General features: G+C 34.7%; 1 protein-coding gene across 7 annotated transcripts in view; it reads right to left on the bottom strand.

The window, feature by feature from the left end:
• Nucleotides 1-1,603: 1,603 nt before the first annotated feature.
• Nucleotides 1,604-23,117, bottom strand: part of LOC106054307 (uncharacterized) — a 39,505-nt gene continuing 17,991 nt past the window's right edge. For 5 of the 7 annotated variants that reach the window (XM_056020606.1, XM_056020603.1, XM_013210127.2 and 2 more), the window contains exons 2-4: nt 17,976-18,789; nt 7,364-7,528; nt 1,604-6,251 (exon numbers count right to left, since the gene is read on the bottom strand). In XM_056020606.1, coding sequence (XP_055876581.1) covers nt 5,623-6,251; nt 7,364-7,528; nt 17,976-18,699 — 1,518 coding nt within the window. In that variant the 5' untranslated portion in view covers nt 18,700-18,789 and the 3' untranslated portion in view covers nt 1,604-5,622. Of the gene's footprint in view, nt 6,252-7,363; nt 7,529-17,975; nt 18,790-18,958; nt 19,037-19,077; nt 19,234-23,117 lie in introns of those variants that run through there. The other 2 variants (XM_056020605.1, XM_056020604.1) reach the window with 2 other exon arrangements.

A 23,117-nucleotide genomic window follows, 5' to 3' on the forward strand; every position in this document is an offset into this window, starting at 1 on the left:
AAGTGAATCACTAGTAGATTGAATTTGCATAAATAGATAACTAGGTTATAAGAAAGTTCAATTTGGACATTTAGAAATTTCAGTCCATATCCGATTTCCAAATTTCATTTACATTCTGTGTGCAAAAAAAAAATAAAGAATAACTAGGTTACAAAAGACAGTTTCTGTGGAAACACAAACTCAAAATCAGCCCCCGAAGTGGTCCACCCAGGCAGGCTTCAATATTTTCAGAAAGAACATCCGAATAAAATTATATCAAAGACAAATGAGAGATAAGAATGGAGAAAAAAAAGGTTAACAGATCTTGTGTAGTGCACCAAAGGTCCCGCAGATCAAAGGATAGGTGAAAGTGAATGTAAAGTTAGATGTGAATCTGGCCTAACTAGTTCCCCTTTCAGACCTTGTGGTCTATAGGGCAGATGATGTAAAGTTCATCTGTTTTTGTGGCCTACAGTTAACGAGGGTGTCATGTAGCCAGCACAACGACCAACCGCCTTTACTTTTTCCCAACTAATGTCAGGTACCCATTAGAGTTGGGTGGACTCAGAGGCGCCCAAGGATTCCAAAGTTGAAAATCCCAGGATTCGATCCCGGGACCCCCGGTTTGGAAGCCAAGCGCTTTACCGCTCAACAACCGCGCCTCCCCTGGCCTAACTGATGTCTTATAATTGATCTAATGGTTTTGAAAAAGCTCAATCTTAGGTCTAAATTATGATGCATACTAATTAGCTTTTTCTCTTTAAAAAACTGCTTGAATGACTGATTTTAAAAAATTAGATTTTTCGCTTTCAGAAAAAAAAAAGTAGCTGTTGCATCAGAACTTTGAATGGTCTAAAATATTGTGATGTCGGATTTTCAATATCTTTTCTAGTTTACGAGATCTGAACGGGACAGACATTTCGCACAAAACTAATAGCATCTTTTCCCCTTTCGGGGGCCGCTAAAAATGAACAACAGCCAGTATTTACTAGAGATGCTCACATACAGCAAAAAAAAAAAATCTCAGGAATCCAATTGTTTTCCAGCATTCTGAGTTTCAGAAATGTATTTTCCTGGTGTATCCAACAAACTATTTCTTCTAGAAAGAAGAGTGCAGCTTGAATATAGTTCAATTAAGAAGACAAGGGATTCATTTGAGGCAATAGCCCATGTTAGTCTATATAGGGTTTGATTGTAGTAAGATCATCAGGTTAAAGCAAATATTTTTGGCATGTTTGTTCACACAAAAGATTTAAACAGAATGAAAGGCTCCAAATCACTTTGGCCAAAAGGACATGTATTCTTCACAAAGAAAGGTTCGAATTAATCATGTGCCTTGTCCCAAGATCTTATTTAAAAATGAAAATTATTTTTTTATAAATATTAATAACAATGTTGTTTTTATTGGATGAACTCTGGATTTATAACTAGAGTGCAAATACATGACATTAAACAAAAAAAGACTACTTTTGCTTCCCCCCTTGGTCAACATGTTAGATTTAGTTATGTTACCTTTGGGTTGAGCACCCATTGAGAAACATAATGTAGACATTGAAGTAGCACTTTGCATCAATAACCACTAATCAGGATGATAAATATAATTGTAAAATGAGAAAACTGAAACTATCAAAGAAAAAAAAAAGTTTATTTGTTTGAAACATAAACATACATTGTACTACTAATAATAATACATCCTACTTATAGGCAATGCCTTTTGTAGAATATCATGGCAAAGTATATAAATGACTGAATGAAATGACATAATTGTTTTATTTTGTAGACGGAAACAATTGTATGCAAACTTTGTACCTTGACTTCATAAGAACATTTCAATGAAAAAAAAAATACAATTGTAGACTTTTACAAGATTACAAAAATTATCAGATAAAAACTTTTCAAATGAAAAATAAAAAGACTAGCAGCAGACTTGAATACAAACACTTTTGGAATGTCCAGACAAACATTTGGTCAAATAACAGACAACAGATTTTTTGTTTCCCAAAGCTATGACCTTGATGGTCTCCCTTGAATAGCTTCCCTCTTATTGAACTTAGACATCATCAGTCAAAACAAAATTATGACACACTTTCAGTTGAATCACTTGCATAGATAATTGTATCACTCACTGAAATATTTCACTTTGCCTGCCAGGTAAAACTTTCACAAGTTTGATTTTAGACATTTTTAATCTGGCCTAAATGAGTTCAACAAGAAAAATTGAATAAAACTATGTGATGAAGTCTCCATTACACAAATCATAATGTACAACATGACATAGGTATTAAAAAATGACATTCCATTTCAGAAACCAATCAAGAATGAATCAACTCACACTTCTCTCCACAGGTGTGTTGTGTTGGACATAACATTGTTTACATTTTTCAGCAGTTCTACAAGTTTATGCCACTAGTCATCCCATTTCCAATGGGAATACCTAGAGCAATAAGTGAATTTAATGAGTCCAGTCAAACTGAAATACAGATCTAAAAATTTTAGTTATCTGGTTTTAATAATCTATTGTTCTGTAATATGTACTTGTGTTACATATAAAAACAGAAACAATTCTTTAAATATAGAGACATAGATCATTGATTCTGCAAGTTGTTTTCGTGTTCTATGGTAGGGTAAGTGACCTGTAATTTTAGCTAGAATGTCAACCATAGAGTAGTAAGTAAAAAAAAACCCACCTAGACCAGAGTATTGGAAACTGAGTGCTGTGATAAAAGATGTATAGGTGCTAATATTTTTTTTAATCCAGACAATTCTTGTTTACCTTTTAATAAAAAACCAGCAAAGTGATATTGTTCAAACTTCACTAGGGATTGACCTGTTGGTAATGTGGCATCTTAGGTAATATTGGTGGTAAGATAAGAATAATTAATTCTTACATTAAGAGAGAATTTTCTTGCTTAGACAAGTGTAAGAGTCCTCACTTCTACTAACAACCAAACTATAATGACTTATAATTTTAGATAAGTAAAAAAAAAAAAAAAGCTCATGACTATACATTAATATCTGTACTTTATCTGCTGTGACTTCACATGTTATCAATAATATTCAGCTAGGTGATAATGTCCCAAAAAGCTACATGCCAGATAATCATGTTACAAAATTTCTTGTAAAAACAGATTATCACTCAATTGAAGTTTGTACATCTTATAAAAAACAACAACGTTGATACCCATTTAAAAAATCTATTTGAAACAAAACATTTTAAAACAAATGTGTAGATAGAACAGTTTTATAAATTTGATAAAAACATTGAGACACACAAACAGAGATTTGTCTGACATTTGAAGAAGATAAAAAATAAGTACTTTATATTGTAGTCAAAACATTCTGATTAGTCACACATAACATTATAAACTATTTCTATTCTAACTTCAACCATCTACAGCTAAAAGAAACCAAGATGAATTGCTGCTTTTTTTTTCAAGATTTAAAACAAATTGTTTATTATTTCAATAAACTTAGCACCTATACTAATTTTTATATTCAATACATTAAACTGATAGATTGGAAGAGAAGTTGCTATGCATAATAAAATAATAGACTAGTAGTGCTTTAACTATTTCTTCCAATCACTCCTACATTCATTTAGTCTTTACTATACATATATATATATATAAAGTCTGTCTTGTACAAGTCAACAGTTTCAAATAGGAAAAGAAAATGAAGATAGACATTTATTGAAGAACACAGACACAAATGAAAGAAACACGAGTAGAAAAACGTTCTTTCTAGAAAGAAAAGTGAATGTAACAGCAATAACTGTGAGAAATGAAATTGACTTGAGCAGTTATAATTGAGGTAAGCATCCATTCCTTTCAGTCAAGGTCAGTCCCTTAATTTTTGGGGGTTTTCTACTATAAGCCCTGGATTAGTCTAAAAAAAATTCTGGTCACCTTGTATTGAATATCTTTAGACACTGTGATGCTCTCTCTCTAAATTAATATAAGGCACAGTCCTAAGGCACATATAGTAACAAACTTTTACAGTAACAAAAAAGTTGTAACATTTTTCCAAATACAATTCTTGTAACAATGGTTAGGAGAGAGTAGACAAAAATGCTGAAACAATTTAACAGGACATTTATTTATATGAACAGAAAATATCCTTAGCAAAAACACTAAAAACAATCAGAATTTGTTCACATATGTAATAAGTTAATATTAAATATTTACAATTAACAAATACAAATAAATATCAGTTATTCATTGGCCTCCTTTGAGTAAGCGAGATGAAAGCCTGGGCATTGTTTATGGTCAGAACGATGTCGCCCAGGCTATGTATGCTCTATATATGAAACACACTAATAGAAGTGTATAAAGTCAGCCTGAAAAAAAAATGTTGTTTAGGGAAACAATTTGTTTTGCACTTATAAACTCAATATGAGATGAGTGGCACCTCAGAACTGTTCAGAAGTCAGCACTGCTGACTTTATAAAATTGGTATAAGTCATCTGACAATGGATCCAGTATTGTTTTCATTACATTTACATGCTGCACCTTTAGATCAATTACATTTTCTAAACTTCATCTTTGAAAATATGTTTGAATGTCTATTATCTAAACTATTGGTTAAAATTTTACTCAAGTTTCTACTACTGCCAAGACCTAACAAAATGAAAAACTCTACATTTGTTCTCAAGATCAATATGAATTTAATTTTCAACACATCAAAGGTAATTCAAGTTAGCCTTGGTAACTCAAATCCTATTTCCAGACTTTTATTTGGGCACAATTTTAGTTTGAATACAAGCAGAAGTCAATGTTACAAAACAATTTTTGTCTATAGATTCTAGTATTTATTAGTCTCATGTCAAATAATATCATTATAAATATCAAAGAATTTTTTTAAAAATATTAAATTTCAATGAATTAACATTAACAAATTTGGTGGTTTTAAATTATTTATTGCAGTCCCTAATTTAAGAAAATTTAGGAACCGCTGATATATAGGATTGTAAAAGAATAGTTTGATAATATTTCATAACATAAAATTACAACAAATGAAAAGAGCTGTACTGAACCAATGACTATCACAGATATCAATATTTTGATGTTTAATCTCACTTGATGAGCTTTTGAAACAATTAAAAAAAAAACACACAAAATATTTACATTTCCTAAATAAAAAATTATTTTAATGTTTCCAACAATTAAAACTTATAAAATCATCCTCATGTTAGCAAGTATTGAGAATTTTAACAATGAAATTTAAATACTACTACATGCTTTCAATGTATTCTATGTATTAAAACAACAACAAAAAAAAACAATGACAGTGTTTGATTGAAACAATTCTCTTTCTTCTCACAATAACATTAGCCTCCTGGCAACAGACAAGTCAAGTCTTGATTCAACTTAATAGTCCTAAAATAGGGCTCTTGTGTACATTTACTGCAGCAGACAGAAGAACCAAATGTAGTCCAGATTTCTTTGGAACACTTTTCATGTTACTTGAGCTGGTTTCTTGGTTTGTGCATATTTAACTCAAATACTGCCCCTTATTTTCATGTATAATTTAGGCATAGTACATGGGCTAGTAAACAACTAGTATTATTGTCTTGTCAAGTCAATGTACATATAAACAGTGGTTAGTAAGGACAGTCGCAGGAGTTTCAACAGTTACAGATAAAGGCTATAAATAAGTGTTAAAGTCTGGAGGCAACTCTTGCTCATCAAACCGAGCCCCTTCATTTGTAAAACCTCCACTTTCATTGAAGTGCTCCTCTAAAGACTGCAGGGTATGTTCCAGGACATGGCGATCCTCTGAAGCCATTCTGTGGTGAAGACTAGGTCCCCCACCTCCCCCAGAATGTCCAGGCAACACAGAGGAACTAGGTAAATAAATTTCTTTTTTCTTGACGACTGTTACCACAGATGAACCAGGTTGTGCCAAGTTATCAGATCCTATGGCAGCAGTATTAGGTTCACTGGAGACTGATCCATCATGAGTGGCACTAGGACCTTCATTTACCTCCCCTATGGGAATGGATGGGCGACGTGAAGGTGCCCTTGACCTATATGTAGGAGGCCTAGAGTTCGGTAGGTCACCCTCGTGATCAAATGTTATATGAATGCCAGAGTGAGCAGTAGAAGCTCGTGAGCGGTACGAGGGTGGAGGAGAACTGGGTGCATCATATATTACAGAGGTGACACTTGTTGAAGAAATGTCTTGCTCTGATAGTCCTTGGCTTTGATAATCTTGCATAGAAGCTGCATAGGATGGGGGAGGACACCTGTATTGAAATTCTGGATACAGATAACCTGGAAGAGAGAAACAAGATTTAATACAAAAGTTATAAGTTAAAGATTTATACATTCTTTTCAATTAGCGGTCCCAAAAGGTAAATGCTGCTAGTGTGTGACATCTTTCTGACAAGTTTCAATCTCAAAAACTAAAAGAGTTACTGAAAATCTGATTTTACCATTGCCTTCATAATACATACAACATAAACATTTCATATGAAAATTAAAAATGCTAATTTTAGGCACATTTAGGCACAAAAAATTTTTCACACTGTCTTTTCTCAAATACTTAATTAACATTGTTGAAACAAATACTATGAACTTAATAGTGCTTGGGTTATTTAGTCCTCATGAAGCATATTCTTTTGTTTTTAAGATAAAGTATGCATATTTTATGCGTATACATATAAATATACATTTTAAAAACAAGATTTAAGTAAAGGTAGTTTGTGTTAGATTAGATTCAGTCTCATCTTCTCTATGTTATTTAGATAGAGATAGATAGATAGATAGCTAGCTAGCTAGCTAGCTAGCTAGCTAGATAGATAGATAGATAGATAGATAGATAGATGGTACATTCAAATTTGAAGAAGTACAGCCTTCATTTATTCTCTTCCCCAAATAATTTAAAATTACTCTTCATTAACTAAAGATATATATGCTAATCAAATTTATAAACTATTTATTAAGGAATATAGTTTTAAAATATTTTCTTTAATAATGAATTCATAACATGAAAAATGCATTTTGAGATATTATTGACATATAGAAAACAACAACATTCATTCTTTATGCTTGTGTGCTTGATAAAAAAAGAAAAAAAATAGATGAATACCTTTCTTTGTAAACCAGGTCAAGAATGATTTTATGAAAATGTGCAACAATGTGTTCTAAATGTGACTAAGGAACTCTGAAAAAGTCATATATATACAGCTAACAGTTGTTTTAAAAAGGCCAGGGATAAAAGGTGAATATTGCCTTGTTTTTCATTTCATACTTAGATCTGTTTATTACTGAACTAAAAATAAATATATTTTTAGTTTTGTGTTGAGAAAATGCAGATGAAAACACTTTTTTTTTCCAATTCAAGTAATTATTTGCACAACAATAATAATTATAATTTAGCTTGCCTCCAAACCAGTTTCCATCACGGTTTCGATGCCTTCTTGGATGTCTTGTTCTGCTGTGACCATGGCGAAATGTTCCAATCCCAAAGAGTGCATGGAGAGGCTCATGACCTCTGGGTGTGCACTTCCATCCTACTCCAACAACTATTACAAGCAAGACACCCAAGCCTAAAACATAACCAAAAATAAACATATATACAAACAGTAACTATGACTAGCAATAGCTCCAATAAGTAGATGCTGTGAGTGGGACCTTATCTTTTTACATCTTATGTCTTTATTCAATTATGTATAATTGCTCTAATTGTTTTGCAAAGGGTCAATCTCTTATTCCTCAATAAAATAAAACATTTCCTTTTTATAATTTATAAAAATAATTCCTTCAGTTCTATGAAAAACTACTTATTAATTGTTTTAATTTATGTCCAACTTATATGCATACTAAATAGATTCTTTCTCTTTGGTCTGTGGACCACTGGGGCACCACACCTTTTTTCTCCATTCTTCTCTGTCATTTGTCTTTCATAGAATTTCATTCTGATCTTCTTTCTAAAAAATATTGAAACCTGCCTTTTTACCTGCCTGTGTGGACCACTTCAGGGCCGATTTTGAGTTTGTGTCTCCACACAAACTGTCTCTGTAACCATGTTATGTGTTCATTCTATTTCTGAGGTCATGCAATATTTTCTTGACAAAAAAAATATATGGAAGGTTTGTTTTAATAACTGGCTTTGAGTAGTAGTTCTAATGAAACATATGACTAACAGCTAAGTGGTCCCAAGAATCCTGTGGCAAACCTAAATGCTTTCATTTTTGAAGCCTACTTACTAAAGGGTTGCCAAGTATATTTTAAACAAAATAGTTTGATGGCAACAAACTAAACAAACATGGTAGTAGATCTACAAGTTGGACAACATTGCAACAAGGATTCTACAAGTGTATGTGTGTGTGTGTTGAAATACATGTCTTCTCTGCATGAATGTGTTCAAACTAGATCACATTTCTCACAAATACAGAGGTACACTTATAATTTGTAGTAGATACATTTATAAATTATAGTTGATACACTTATACATTACAGTTGAAACACTTATAATTTCTAATTGATACACTTATAAGGTATAATCCTATCACTTGTCTCGACCAGTTGGGAAGGGGTGGGGGAAAGAAGGGTGCTTCTGAGTGAATATTAACATGATCGCTTTTCAAATGCATTTATTAAAAAAATATTTTAAAAAGTTGAACGATTTGGGTTCGAACTCAGGGCTCTAGCTTCCTCAAGCCAACACACTAACCAATGTAACAGTTCATTAAAATAGAAGGTTTTATGGTTATATACTGTTAGTTTCAAACTTTAAAAGAAAGTATAAAGGGGACTAATTCAGCTTATACCACCGCATCACAAACCAAGAAATCAGAGACAGGGTTACTGTAGCGATCGGAGCCCATGACGACCTGCTAACTATTATAAAAAGACGAAAGCTTAAAACCTTTGGCCACATTACAAGATCTACGGGGCTCGCAAAGACCTTCCTTCAGGGAACAGTGCCAGGAAAAAAGAAGAAGAGGCAGACAGAAAAAGCGATGGGAGGACAACATTAAAGAATGGGCGGGCCTGCCATTGAGAGAGGTTCTAAACAAGGCAAAAAAAAAAAAAAAAAGGGAGGAATAGAGAAAGACGGTCGACAAATCTTGCCTGGTGCCCCAACGGTCCAACAGACTAAGGGATAGGTAAAGGTAAAGGTAAAACCACCACATCAGTCAAGTACCATTTCTTTAAGTCCTTGAAGGACTAAGGGCACAACATGGTCTAAATTGTGCAGATGTGCCATAGAATCTAACCACCATTTCTTTCCCTTCTTCAATACCAAACAAAATAATTAATTACCAATAGTTAATTAACTAATTGGTTAATTTTTGAATATTGATTCTTCTTGTTTGGTCAAGTAAAAGAAATAATTGTGCCAAATTTCAGCTTCTTACAAGAGACAAAATGTCCATCCCACTCCTCTTGATTCCCTCGCAAGTGCACACAAAATGAAATCAATGAATATATTATTTTAAAAGTGTTTTTTTTTCTTTCTAAATTGTACATTGTGCAAGTACCTTGGCACACTTATGACAAGACTGTTTCCACATAACTGTGAGAGTGTTTTGAGAGAGTTTAATGGATGATCAAAGTAAAACCAATTTGGTTGAAGTATTAAAACACAAAAAAAGGAGGGGGACCTCTGATGACACAGCACTTCTCGCCACACGTGTCAGTGACTGCCATAGCTAGGTGACTGGGATTTAGACTGGGAGAGTGAGAGCGAGGGAGAGTGAGAGCGAGAGAGAGAGAGAAAGAGTGAGTGAGAGAGAGAGTGAGTGAGAGAGCGAGAGGAGATAGAAAATTGATGAACTGTTGCCTGTTTCAGATGACGACATATGACTTGAAGACTGAGATGTGGAGACCGGACGAGTCGTATGCAGACTTCACCCATCTCTAGTGACCTCCCCCCCCCCCCCACAAGAGAATGTCACTAATCCGTCGAGAGCTGTTTGTAAATACAAGGTAGGGGAAGAGGAGGTAAGGAGAAAGAGACAGGCTGAAGAAAGATTTTCAAAAAGTTTTTAAAAAATCAAAGTGTGTAATTGTGATTAATATTATTGTAGGTTTAGTTACACAGCCTCTCCATTTTCGACCTAATAGAATATATTTGTTTCGTCGTCAAATAAATCTGTTATACTAACAATAAATCTATATGATTATTGTATAATTCAAGACAAAGAATGATTTGTAGATATTCCAGATGTACACAAGAACAAACAGGTGCTGTTGTCCCCCAGTAAAAAGTCACACTTTCAATTCTTATAAAGAAACATTATGATGTTGCAATCAGATCGCAATATGGAGTACAAGTAGTCTAGAGGGAGAATGACAAAAGAGAAACAAAGAAAGAGAGAGAGAGAGAGGGGGGGGGGGGAGAGAGGGAGAGAAACGGAGATAATGGTAAAAAAAAATGAAACTTGAAAAAAAAAACCTCTAATTACATTTGCGTGCTATATATTATCTCTCTCTCTCTGCAGAATTTGGACAAGATACTAGCCACGGAATCGAGATGTTACAGAAGACATCACAGTATTCCCATACAAAGACCGCATTACAGACAAGGAAATACGAAACAGGAAATCAATAATGATTGTACCCCCACCCATGATGACCTTCTGACCACTGTTCAAAAAAACGTAAGATAAGACTGTAAGGCCATATAACAAGATCCTCAGGACTCGCAAAGACTTTTCTGCATGGAACAGTACCAGAGCAAAGAAAAGGAGGCTGGCAGAGAAGCAATGGAAGAACTACATTAAGGAATGGACGGACCTGTTGATGGAAGAAATCCTGGCAAAAAAAAAAACAAAGAATAATGGAGATGGTTGTCAGATCTTGTGTGGTGCCCCAACAGACTAAGAGGCAGATGAAGACGATGTTTATCATCAAGTACTTAGACTAAGGTACAACAAAAAACAAAAAAAAAACAACAATGAGCAGGACCAAAAAGACGTCCCTGGAAAAGCTGCACAACATTTTGTTAGTTGCAGTACTTAAAGTTTTAGTTAAATGACTGTAACTCCTACTGATGGCATTAAACCAAACGTCCACATTCAAATCAATCCACCAGTCTAGTTGAACTACAGTATATCATGATTATAGTTACACACTAAATAAAAGATTAATTGTGACAACCTTCCCATTAAATGTGTAAAACAAATCTCCCGTCGGCAATGTATCTTAGTTTCTTTCCAGTTCAACCAACTAGCTCTAGGATTGCGCAAGATCGTTTCATTGATTTGAACCATCCAAGGAATACATTTATTTATGTAGTCTCTTGCTATTTACATTAGCTAATGTGTGCGTTATTTAGTATCTGATCTTTGCTTAAAAAACAAACAAAAAAAACAGACTATGCTCATAGCGTTGTGTAAAAATGTTTTAAAAAGAAAACAAGATTACAAAGAGAGTTTGTGTTACACAAACTCAGAGGCGGCCCCCGTCGAAGTCGGATCCCTGTCGGATCTGCATATTCGCAAATAATATTCAAGAGGTGATTTAATTTTGATGTAAAATGTTTTACATGTTTCGGATGTTCCTTCAGAGTTGAAGATAATTACTTCCTAGTCCAAACCTCCCGCAGGAAGACGGGGGATGGGAGCGGGCAGGGTTTGAACCCTGGACCATCCAAAAATCTGAACGACAGTCCAGCGCGAAAACCGCACGACCAGGCAGCCATCCGATGGTCAAAAGTAATAATGTTTCAAAGATTCATTTGCCGTAAATTTAAATTTAAATTAAATAAAAAATAGTAGATTAGTTTTAGTATATTAAAACATTACAATATTGATCAAAACGTTTGGAAATGAAAATCTACACTTTTTTTTTACACTTTAAGTTTAGAAATTGAAATTCTACATCTTAATCTAGTCTATTTTAGTCTAAACTAGATCTAGAAATTCTAGATATAGACTAAAATAATTTTAATTAGAATATAAATCCAGATCTAGATATAGGCCTACTGTTATAAAAATCTAGATCTAGTTTAAAAAATCTAGATTAGATCTAAATCAAGATATCATTCCTTTTTTAAACGCGAGTCACATAACGAGGCTTAATAAACATTACTAAACCGAGTTCTTTTTTCATTTCATTTGAAGAATTAATTCCATATAACGTCAGATGAAAAAAAAAACACTACGTCACACGGCCTAGCTAGACTAAAAATCGCCTTCATCAATAAGAGCCATTTATCGAGTGTTCATTGACTTTGGTGCACCGAGTGCGTTCTTTAAGCATTTCATTTAAAGAATTCATTCCATATGACGTCAAAGGAAAAAAAACACACTACGTCACACGGCCTAGCTAGACTAAAAATCGCCTTCATCGATACGAGCTATTTATCGAGTGTTCATTGACTTTGGTGCACCGAGTGCGTTCTTTAAGCATTTCATTTAAAGAATTCATTCCATATGACGTCAAAGGAAAAAAAACACTACGTCACACGGCCTAGCTAGACTAAAAATCGCCTTCATCGATACGAGCCATTTATCGAGTGTTCATTGACTTTGGTGCACCGAGTGCGTTCTTTAAGCATTTCATTTAAAGAATTAATTCCATATGACGTCAAAGGAAAAAAAAACACTACGTCACACGGCTTAGTTAGACTAAAATATGTTTTTATTAATACAAGCAATTTTTCGAGGGTTAATAGACAATGGTGCACCGAGTGCGTTCTTTTAACATTACATTTAAAGAGTCCATTCATATGACGTCAAAGAAAAAAAATTCAATTACCTCACAATAGGCTAGTACCGGTACCATAAAAAAAATGTCTTTATTTACACGAGATATTTAACGAGGGTTCATAGACATTGGTGCACTGAGTTCTAATAGAATTTATTTAAAAAGGATCAAAGCCGCATTGTTTTTGCGTTTTGTCTGTCAAACGGTCTGTCCGTCATCTTGATATAAAAAAAACAACAACAACTAAAAGTTATTAAAAATTGATTAACCTTTATTCTACGTTTCAAAACATCGCAATAATTTTTAGGTATGAACACAATTGAAAAGTTTATATAATAGATTGTTCCGGATGTTTGTATAAATAGTAAAAGAAAAAGAGAATTTCAGATAAATGAAATACCGTTAATTAAATTTTTAGGATGGTCTCGTATAAAAATTAGATGTACTACAGCCATGTGGAGAGATTTTCATACCTTACTTTGGTGTTTGCATTCTGTTTTCCATAAAAATCGGAACATAATATTAACGATAATTAGATTTTTTAATGTTTTAGGTAGAAAGTTAAATGTACTGTAAGAGAGTAGTGAGTTAAAATATTTTTCATAAAAATCCGTAAAAACATTATTTCGTAAATGAGAAGATTATTTGTTTATTAATTAGAAGAGGGAGTTCAAACAATTATTTGGCGTTAGTAGATTTTTAAATAAATTCGGAAATTTCTGGCGACGATTTGTAAGAAACAAAATCCGGAACTTTCTTTATCGATTACAAAACTTCTATGTTATGTTTTAGCAAAAAAATTAAATGTCTAAAAAGTAAATTTCAGTAATCAATTCTAGTAAATTACTTTTTTAAAGCCCTGAACAACCTATTGTCGATATTTTAAAAATTTGTTTAAAGATGAAAATACGGAACAATTTGATATTGATAACCAAATTATAGTGACGCATTGTCAAATAATATAAGTGTAATATTAGTAAATTATGCGATTTCAAACAATCATTAGGCATAATTCATGTTTTATAAAACAATATCCGGAACATTTTTACACTTAATGAAATATAAGTCAGTATAGAGATTTTGATTTAGCATTAATATGCTATTTACATAAAAAACGGAACAACATATTATTAATAATGTGTTTTTGCAACGTTTAAGCATGGAAATTGAATGTAATATAAATTAGAAGAGCAAACAAACATTTGTTGGGGTTGATTAGTTTTGCACAAAAAAATCCGGAACAATCAATTTTTAGATACTTAAAACTATTGAGATGTTACGGGAGGAACATTAAAGTGTAAATCAGATTTTCAATAGCTTTTAGAGTTCTAGTTTTTTTAATCTAATCGTGACGGACAGACCGACCAACAGACAAAACGCACAAAAATAATCTTCTTTTATTCGGATGGGGGCACTAAAGAAAAAATAAATAAAATCTGATTTTTTTTTTTAAGTTTAAGGGATTGGTTTAGCACCTGGTCATGTAGCGACGTTACGCTACTGCACGAAAATCGCCGCATAAAAAGTCCATTAAAAAAAATGTGCAGTGATATTTACATACAAAATGCATTATTAGCCTTTATAAACAAACAGAAATTTTAGCAGCTAGTTGACTAGAAAAAAACATCTTTAACTATTATTTATATTTGTTGTAAACATTTCCTGTACATTTTTAAAATATATTTGACTTAGTGATACTGAAAATACACAACAATTGTCCATCTTTGTTAGCATATTGTAACATTGCCTCCCTTACATTTACGTAATTGTTTTATAATTGGTGTATTTTTATGAAAAAAATCGCTTGCATAATTAATTTTATAAATTAAACGGTTTGCTTTTAGAAAACCAAAAGTAGCCGTTGCACCTAAACTTTTCAAGCCGCATTTAATGATGAAATAATATTTTTCATATCTCTTCTAGTTTTCGAGATCTGAGTGTGACAGACGGACAGACGGACATTTTGCACAAACCTAATAGCGGCTTTTTCCCCTTACGGGGGCCGCTAAAAATCGCCGAATTTTCAGGAGCGAGGGAAAAAACAAACAAACTAAAATCTTCTATGTTTGTATTTCTATAGAATTTCTGTTGTTTTTTTTTTTGTCTAGAATTCAAAGCAACAGGTGGACATCAGATGATTATAACAATGTTATGAAACAGATGATGGAGCGCAAGAATCTTTGGTGGAAGATGTCAAGACCGCACTACAAACAGCGATGTCCTTGCGAACGCCGGTATGGACAGTATAGAGGGACTTCTTATGGTCCGACAGTTGCGCTGGGTAGGGCACGTGTCCCGTATGGGATATGAAACAGATGGAGACGTCAGATGATTACAGGACAATGTTATGAAACAGATGGAGACGTCAGATGATTACAAGACAATGTTATGAAACAAGACAATGTTATGAAACAGTGATGCCCAAACTACAACCCGGGGGCCATGAAGCGGTGGTGTCCAGTCCCTAGAAACATAATGTAGCCCACAGAGGCTCGGTTGAATTGGACTCGACAATTTTTGAAGGTGTTGCGTTAAGAGACACAAGTAGCCCGCAGGAAGACAAACGTTCGCTATTTAACTAGCAAAATATTTAACAAAAAATACTTTTTAAAAAGGTTATTAAATATTAAGTGTAATTGTATCAATCATGTAATTAATTTGTAACAGATCTAAAATCTAGACAAACTAAAAAAATATTGGAAATATTTTCATCAATTGTTTTTGATTTCTAAAAGCAATAAAAAAAATGTTTCTTGAATTCGAACTAAAAGGCTTAAGCCCCCTCAAGCCGACACACTAGCCAATGAGCCAGCCATAAAATAGAAAGTTGTACCGTATCTATCGTTAGTTTTAAATTTTTAGGCGTCGACCTAATTCTACACACAAGGCTTATCTCTCCTTAGCAAGTACTGACTCTTTCTAAAACTAAATTAATTAATTATGACTAACTGATAAAATAATTGGTCAATTTTTCGATCGATTCGTGTCTTCTTATGGGCTATGAATAAATGTGCAAAGTTTCAGCTTGATCCGAAAAATGGGTAGTGGGAGAAACAACGTGTACAAGATTCCTGAGAGATAGACCAGAGTTGATATAAGTTTTGTAAAACTTAAGCTGTACCTTCAACTTATGTATTGGTTTAGTGACGGTGTTGTTAACCCAGTCAGCTATAGCAAGAATCTTTGCCCTGCCTTAAGATCCACATGACAAGGTAACACAGGGACAGGGAAGGCACACAGTACGTTTCATAGTCATGATTTAGTAATAGTAGTAGTAATAGGAAAAGTAGGCTAAAATAATACAAATAATAATAACTCGACCCTGGCAGTGCCAGAGAATGAATACTTGTTCGTTTTTAGCATAATAATAATAATAATAATAACTGAAGGTCAATCTAATCCCTGACTCTCACTGCTGTTAGTGGTAGAAGAAGAGGATCAAATGGACAAGAGAAATGAATATTAAACTGCTTCTCTCTTTTCTCTCCCCCCCCCCCCCCTTTTCCCATTTTACTTTCAATAAACTTGAGATTCCATGAACAAAACATACAACTCAGTGGAAATCGATAAACTGTTTGAATTTGTCTAAAAGTATTTTTCGTTTGATTTCGTGCTCTCCAATTTTAAAAATAAATTTTCGAAAAATGAATTGACAAGTTAATACAACAGTTACAAGCAGCGATTGATTACAAACCTAATAGGACTCTATGTCAGCATAGCACATTTTTTTCCCAATGTTCTGATAAAAATATCAGTATATCAATTTGTTATCTTTAAAAATAATATTTGTAATATTTTGTACACATTTTAAAGTGCCGGTAGCTTTCTTCTTCATTCAGCAAACTTTTTTTTTTTTTTTTTTTGCTGTAATCTCTTTAGCAGTAACTTGCAATCAGGTATTGAAATGGAAGGACAATGTGTGCATCGTTTGCTTGCCTATAAATAACAGTTTGTGCTGCAAGACATTCAGCTAGGCTAGAAGTAAAGATCTTCTAAAGAGCGCCGGTGTGGACAGTATTCAATATTTGACGAAAACGACAGTGGCCAAAGGTAGTCTTCTTCAACGGGCTTAATGGAGAATGGCTTTCACAGGAAACGATTTAAAGTCCAGCTTAGATGGCAGATAACCCTTACTCGAATAGGAAATAAAAACTGAAAGCAACTGGTTGCCAAATGAAACGAAGACCGTCGGAAGAACATTTGGTTAACCTAAAAACTTCCGCCTAAAAGAGGCACAAACAGCGAAACAGAACTTTACTCAGCAATAGATCTAGATCTGTATACCAACTCTAAAACACTTCGCAACTTTTATTTACTTATTAGTAAGAACATTTTGACATATATATATATATATATATATATATATATATATATCTATTACAAGATAAGAACTTCCAAAAAGCACATCGGTAATAAATAATGGTTACTTTTATATACGGCGGGGCTACAATACAGAGAAATATCACAGTGACAATCAGTTTTCAAAATCTGATTTAAGTCCCGTCCGAACTATAATACTGCGAACAGAATTTGACCAGCATAAATATAATGCTATAGTCAATATACGATACACCAATTAAATCAATATACCAAGATTAAGATTTATACTAATCAAAGGCTAAGGAGGAATTGTTGGTTATAATGGAAAGTCCTAAAAAACAACAACAACAACAGTACCCTAGTAATGGTTTAAAAAAATGCGCCCACACTGCCTCCCCACTATACAGCAGTATATTATTAAGTAAAGTGACAGTGTTTGCCCTTGTTGAAGCTATTCACCTTGCAGTGCCGATGTTTATGGTGACAAGTGACATCATTAAAGCCCCGTCGGTATGTTAACAGGAAGTATTCATTTCGTTGTCTAAATGTGTTTTGAGTTTTTTGGCACATCGGCACACTTTAGGCCATGTCATGCCCGCGTCTAAATGTATACACTTTGTTTTGTTTTATCAGTTTTGTGGCGATCAAATTCTCGAATTTCTCAAAGTATATAGCAATTATGAACAAGTAATTTAGGAGTAGCCCGTAAAATTGACATTACGTCCAAGGTCACAATTAAATGAGTGCACATTACAAAACTCATTACATTGCCATACTATTAAGTTAACAATAGATGTACATTAACAACTCACAACATCTTTTCTCATTATTAACTGAATACAAACAGCAACCTAACACTTCTAACTTCTCTTTAATGCCAATTTATCAACAACAACAACAACAAAAACAACAACAACAAAAAAAAAGATCAACTTAGGATGATATCAATTGTTGAAAAATTGAAAGTAATTTCTATGGTAAAAGTTCCCATTGAATGTAGATCTTGACTCTACTTACCAATGAACATGATAGCCAAAAACAAGAAGCTGTTTCCTGCTGACCTGATGGCTGCTAGAACTATTCCAGTAACAACACAAAATACTCCAAGAATGGACAAAACAACTAAAACCCAACGGAATGTTGTGATAACAACTACACACTTTACACAAGGCTCTTTACACGACCCCTCCTGTGTCGGTGCTGCTGGCGCTGAGTGAACTCTGTGTCGCCTCCTATGCCTGCTGCCATGAGCTCTGTGATGGGAAGGCGCTGCCTCCCCAGCCCTCCTGTTAAGGTTTCTGCTCCTCTGTTGCCTGTGCTGGTTGTGCCTGATGGGATGCACTGGCTGAACGACGTGCGAGTGAAGAATATCAGGCAGAGAAGAGTCTAGGTGGGAACTGCAGGAAGCAGGATGACTTGAGGAGATTTCTCGGCTGATCTGGGGATAACTGGGCAAAGTGGGCCCAGAAATAACCGCAAGCCCTTCTTGGTTGCTGGAGGATGTGATGTTTCTCCGATGCTGGCCAACTCCATCCGTCTGGTTTGTCGGAAGGGTTTGACTGGTAAACTGGTCATTGACAAGAGTGGTCCCTACAGACGCATCACCAGGACCATGGCTGATTCGTTGCAGATTCTGGAGAGCGGGGTAGACACTTCCAACATTGGACGGGGACAGCCTAGCTCTTTGTTCATAGAGTGCAGGAACAGGCTGGTGAGATTCTAAACTCTGCTCCTGATCCATTGGTGTATAGAGGTTGCATCTCTGGCGGGAAGGTCATCACAGGGAGACCTCTCTTTCAATGTGTTAGGAGTCCAAGGGTTAACATATACTCTGAAATAAAAACAGATAAATAATTAGTATCGTCATCATCCAGAACAATTTATCAGATGAATTATGTGCGATATGATTTTGGTATCAAAACAACAATATATATATATATATATTTCGTGCAGTAGACAGCTTAGGTCAGCTATAGACAAAAATGTAACAAGTGGAATACAAGAATTGAATCGCAATGGTTTGAGACTCTCGAATGAAGGGACAGCACGCCAATCAGATAACACAGAAAGACCAAGTCCTGCTAACACCGCGGGGTGGGAGATAATAGACACAACTAACCAACGGTGACAGGTCAGATTGTATCCTAGTGTCTGACAGCACTGGTGTCAACATTGGAACACATCGTCGCGGCTACGCTGTCATGGTCAATTACTTTACAAAGTCCATTCCATTAGACGCATAGTCAACATGCCTGACACATGGTAAACAACCGGTATTATAAACATGTATGTAAACCAGCGGTTCTATTTTCTTTCATTCACTGACTCTAACTTAATCTAAAGGCCATAGCTTCGTGGTTTAGAAAATTACCATACTGGTTGAGAAGGTATGAAAGAGGGTCTATGCAACCTAAATATAGTCTCTACACTTGTACAAGCTGTATCTGTTTACACCAGTCACATTATAGTAGTAGTACACGCGTATAATGTAACGCTCATTTAATGTTATAGGCCAGGGGTGGGCAAATTACGGTCCGAGGGCCACATGCGGCCCGCCGGGGTGTTTTTATGCGACCCGCGGACCAACAGAAATCAAGTGTGCCCACAGTATATAATATAAAAATTGAAATCTATTAAAAATATCTATATAAAGTATTGAAACTGTCTCATTATAACATTTCGAAGTAACGAAACAAGTTTTTATTGGCTATCTTCAATACACTCTTTCTAAGACACAATCTGGAGCTCGATCTTGGACTGAGAAAGTTTTTTTTTTAAAATAAAAATATCCCAACCATAAACTCTAAACAAGAAAGTTTGCATAAAGCTGTATAAAATATTAACGTATTATATTATACAATTAGAAGTATCAAATTTATCAGAGGTAAGGGTCTTAACTAAAGGCAGTTCTGAAAAGTATTTGAAGATTTAGAAACAAAATATTCCAATGTATCCTCTGGCTTAGAATGGGAATGGTAAAAAGAAGAATATAATATGTCAAGGAAGAAATGTGTATGTTCCTTGAAGGACATTGACTGTGATTTTATTACTAATATTTATGAAGAGTAGAAGAAAGAGTTAATGCTTTTCATGACAAGTATTACAATGGGTTGCTTGCATATGACATGTAAGTGCATGTTAAATCGTCCAACAAGGCTTTCCCATTTCTCCAGACAAGCAAGTGAAAATAGAATTTATCATTTTCCTTTGCTGAAAACTGAAACTAGTTTTAGTGAAATGGTTAAAAGTACAAGACTTATTTAGATTCCCTAATTGTGGAATTTAGAAAAGCAAATTTTAAGACAAGAACCTAGAACCAGTTTTCAATACCACCAGATCAACATTTAGCGCAGAAGCTCCAGAGAACATAAATCCAAGCTAATTATGAGCTGAAAGAGAAGTTCCAGTCAGTACTTCCAGTACTATTATGGGTGCCAGAAGCTGTACTTCCGCACTTTAAAAAACACTTAGCTGCTAAACTTTCATGTCATTTCGGTACACATACATATTTGAACAAGCATTTATTTTTTTTTTTTTGTGGAAACTAAACAAGTGTATTCACAGGTCCACGGTGACTGTCAGCAATCACAAGGATAACCAACTAAGCTAGTTCCATAGTTCCGGAACATTACGCACGAAAGTAAATAGTTGAATACCTTACGTGTAACTATAATGTTGTAAAAAGAAATTAGCATTTTTTTAAAAATAGTAAAATTGGTTTCAGAAATGGCTAACTCTTGTTGCTATTCCTCTATTGGGAGTGTAAAAAAAATGAAAAGGGGATGTATAATACTGTATAAATATAAATTAAAAGACAAAAAAGACATTATACACAGTTAGCTAGTGTATTTTTCAAATTTATGTATATATATATATATGCGACCCTCCGTTCCAAAATTTGTTTAATGCGACCCTCGATACAAAAAGATTACCCACCCCTGTTATAGGCAGTTTTTGAAACTGAACAAAAACAAAAAACTAGACACGCCTTGAAGTTCTACTGTTACTGTCATGAAACATACTAATATGGTTTTGAAACACTGCAGGTCTGTTTCATCTGGTAATTAAATGAAAAAAAAAACTTGAACCAACACTGAAACCATAAAATATTATCCTACATTTTACAAGTTAGTTTTCTATGCCTAAGGTAAGTAATGAAACGTTGAAACAGAAAGGGAAGTCATCCCGTCCTATTTTCACATGACAGCTGTCAAAACTCGCAACACTCCAACAGCAATCCCCCCACCCCAACTTGGCTTCTGTCTCTACAGCCCAAGTAACAACAAAAAAAAAAAATGCCCATAAACCACATACCTTGTCTACTAAATGATTACTCCTTTATTATAGTATGTGTTCACATGCATACACAGAATTATAGCTGCATATTCCATGAAGTGTATTGTCCCCAGTATGGCTATATTGTGCCACATATTCCTAAGTGTATAAAACAAACCGGGTTGTATTATGGATGCATTATGCTACATATCCCTTAAGTATACATGAGCATACCCGGTTGTATGGCTGCCACATACTCTTAAAGTATATACAGTCATGCTCAATAATATGGCTGAAATGTGCCTCATATCCTTAAAATATATACAGCCATGCCCTATAGTCTGGCTGAAATGACATCATCCACAGTTCTTCCCTGCTTACAGTGTTGAAAGCTTTAGTTGGGTTCATACATGTAAACAGGTTAGTGTTTTATTCTTGGAATTTCTCCTAAAGCTGTCCTAACATAAGCATCAGGTGGCACACTGACTTTCTGATAGCAGGCCAAGTTCAAGGTGAGTTATGAGCCGATTTAGTTGGATACGCGTACGAATTTCCCAAGCAATAGAGAGAACATACATTTTTCTGTGGTTGCCACAGACTTGGCGTTTTCTTTGCTGCGCTTGTATACATGTGCAGCTGAAGCATCTTTGAAGTCAAGCCGCTGGGGTCTCTTGTTACCATGAATAAGAAACGGTAGAGCAGACTTTTAATCAGTTTTATTTCTCAATCATGTTGTGGCTAATGTAGTTATTAGTCCCCCCCCCCCAACGGTGCTTAATTGTTGAATCAGATAAGTAAAAAGAGTCTAGTGACGTCATTGCGTTAGGGGGAAAGTTTGTATATACTGTTGTAACTCTCTAAGGCAGGCACTCAACGAAAGGCAGGTCGGCAACAGTAAACCATGTATTTATTTAGTATAAGCATCAACAAATAGTAATAGTTACTAGTTAGACTTGGACGTCTGCTATAAAGTCACAGAGAGTAATATGTCTTAAGTTCTAAGAGTCCTACTTCATACCAGAACACAGAACAGACCACCCACACACTTCCCAGTGTCGCTCCAGGTCTCCCAAACAGTTTCCTAGTATCACACAGGACAGCACTCAGCCCCAGACTGTTCAGACTCCCATGACTTTAGCCGGCTCCACAACAGTCCTTCTCCCTGTCTTAACATGTCTTCCACTCCGTGTGTTGAATGGCGCTCTAATGCGCACCATCAGTGAGGCTCGGGAGCGGAGTTACAACAATATATATACATACACACATACAGACTGGCCGGATGTGTCCCACGGCTTGCAACCATACTTAAGGTTTGCATTTAGATCTATGCCAAACATGGAGAATGTTTCCTTCACATTTAAAAAAAATATAATTAGATTGCTAATGTAAAATCCTGTGAAAACGGGCTAACCCGATTTGTTCAAAGTTTCGTTCATCAACAGAGATAAATTTAGGTCATATTTATTTTATTTTTGAAGAACTTCTTGTGGGAGAGACATTTAACATACATTACGTTCTCCGCCCTGCTTTATATATAACTAGTCGACCGGCGGCGTAGCATACGCCGCTATTTTGCAGGACCGACCTCAGGCCACTGCAACCTATGCGACCGCAGTTGGCCCAGCACTTTTATAGGACCCGCGCTAATTTTAGGTGTATAGATTATTAAATTAAACCATTTTATAACTTGATTTTCCGCGGCCTCCTGTCGATTTAACAGGAGGTCCTGGAAATCTCCTGAAATTGCAAAATATACGAAAAAGTCCTGGAAATATCCGGAAATTATTAAAATCTTTTGAAAACTCATACCAATCTCCTGAAATATACGAAAGAAAATTGTCCTTTTTTTTTCACTCTTAAATTAACTAGGATAATTCCCTCCGT

Source organism: Biomphalaria glabrata, chromosome 2 (genome assembly GCF_947242115.1).
Source record: "Biomphalaria glabrata chromosome 2, xgBioGlab47.1, whole genome shotgun sequence".
Lineage (NCBI taxonomy): Eukaryota > Metazoa > Mollusca > Gastropoda > Planorbidae > Biomphalaria > Biomphalaria glabrata.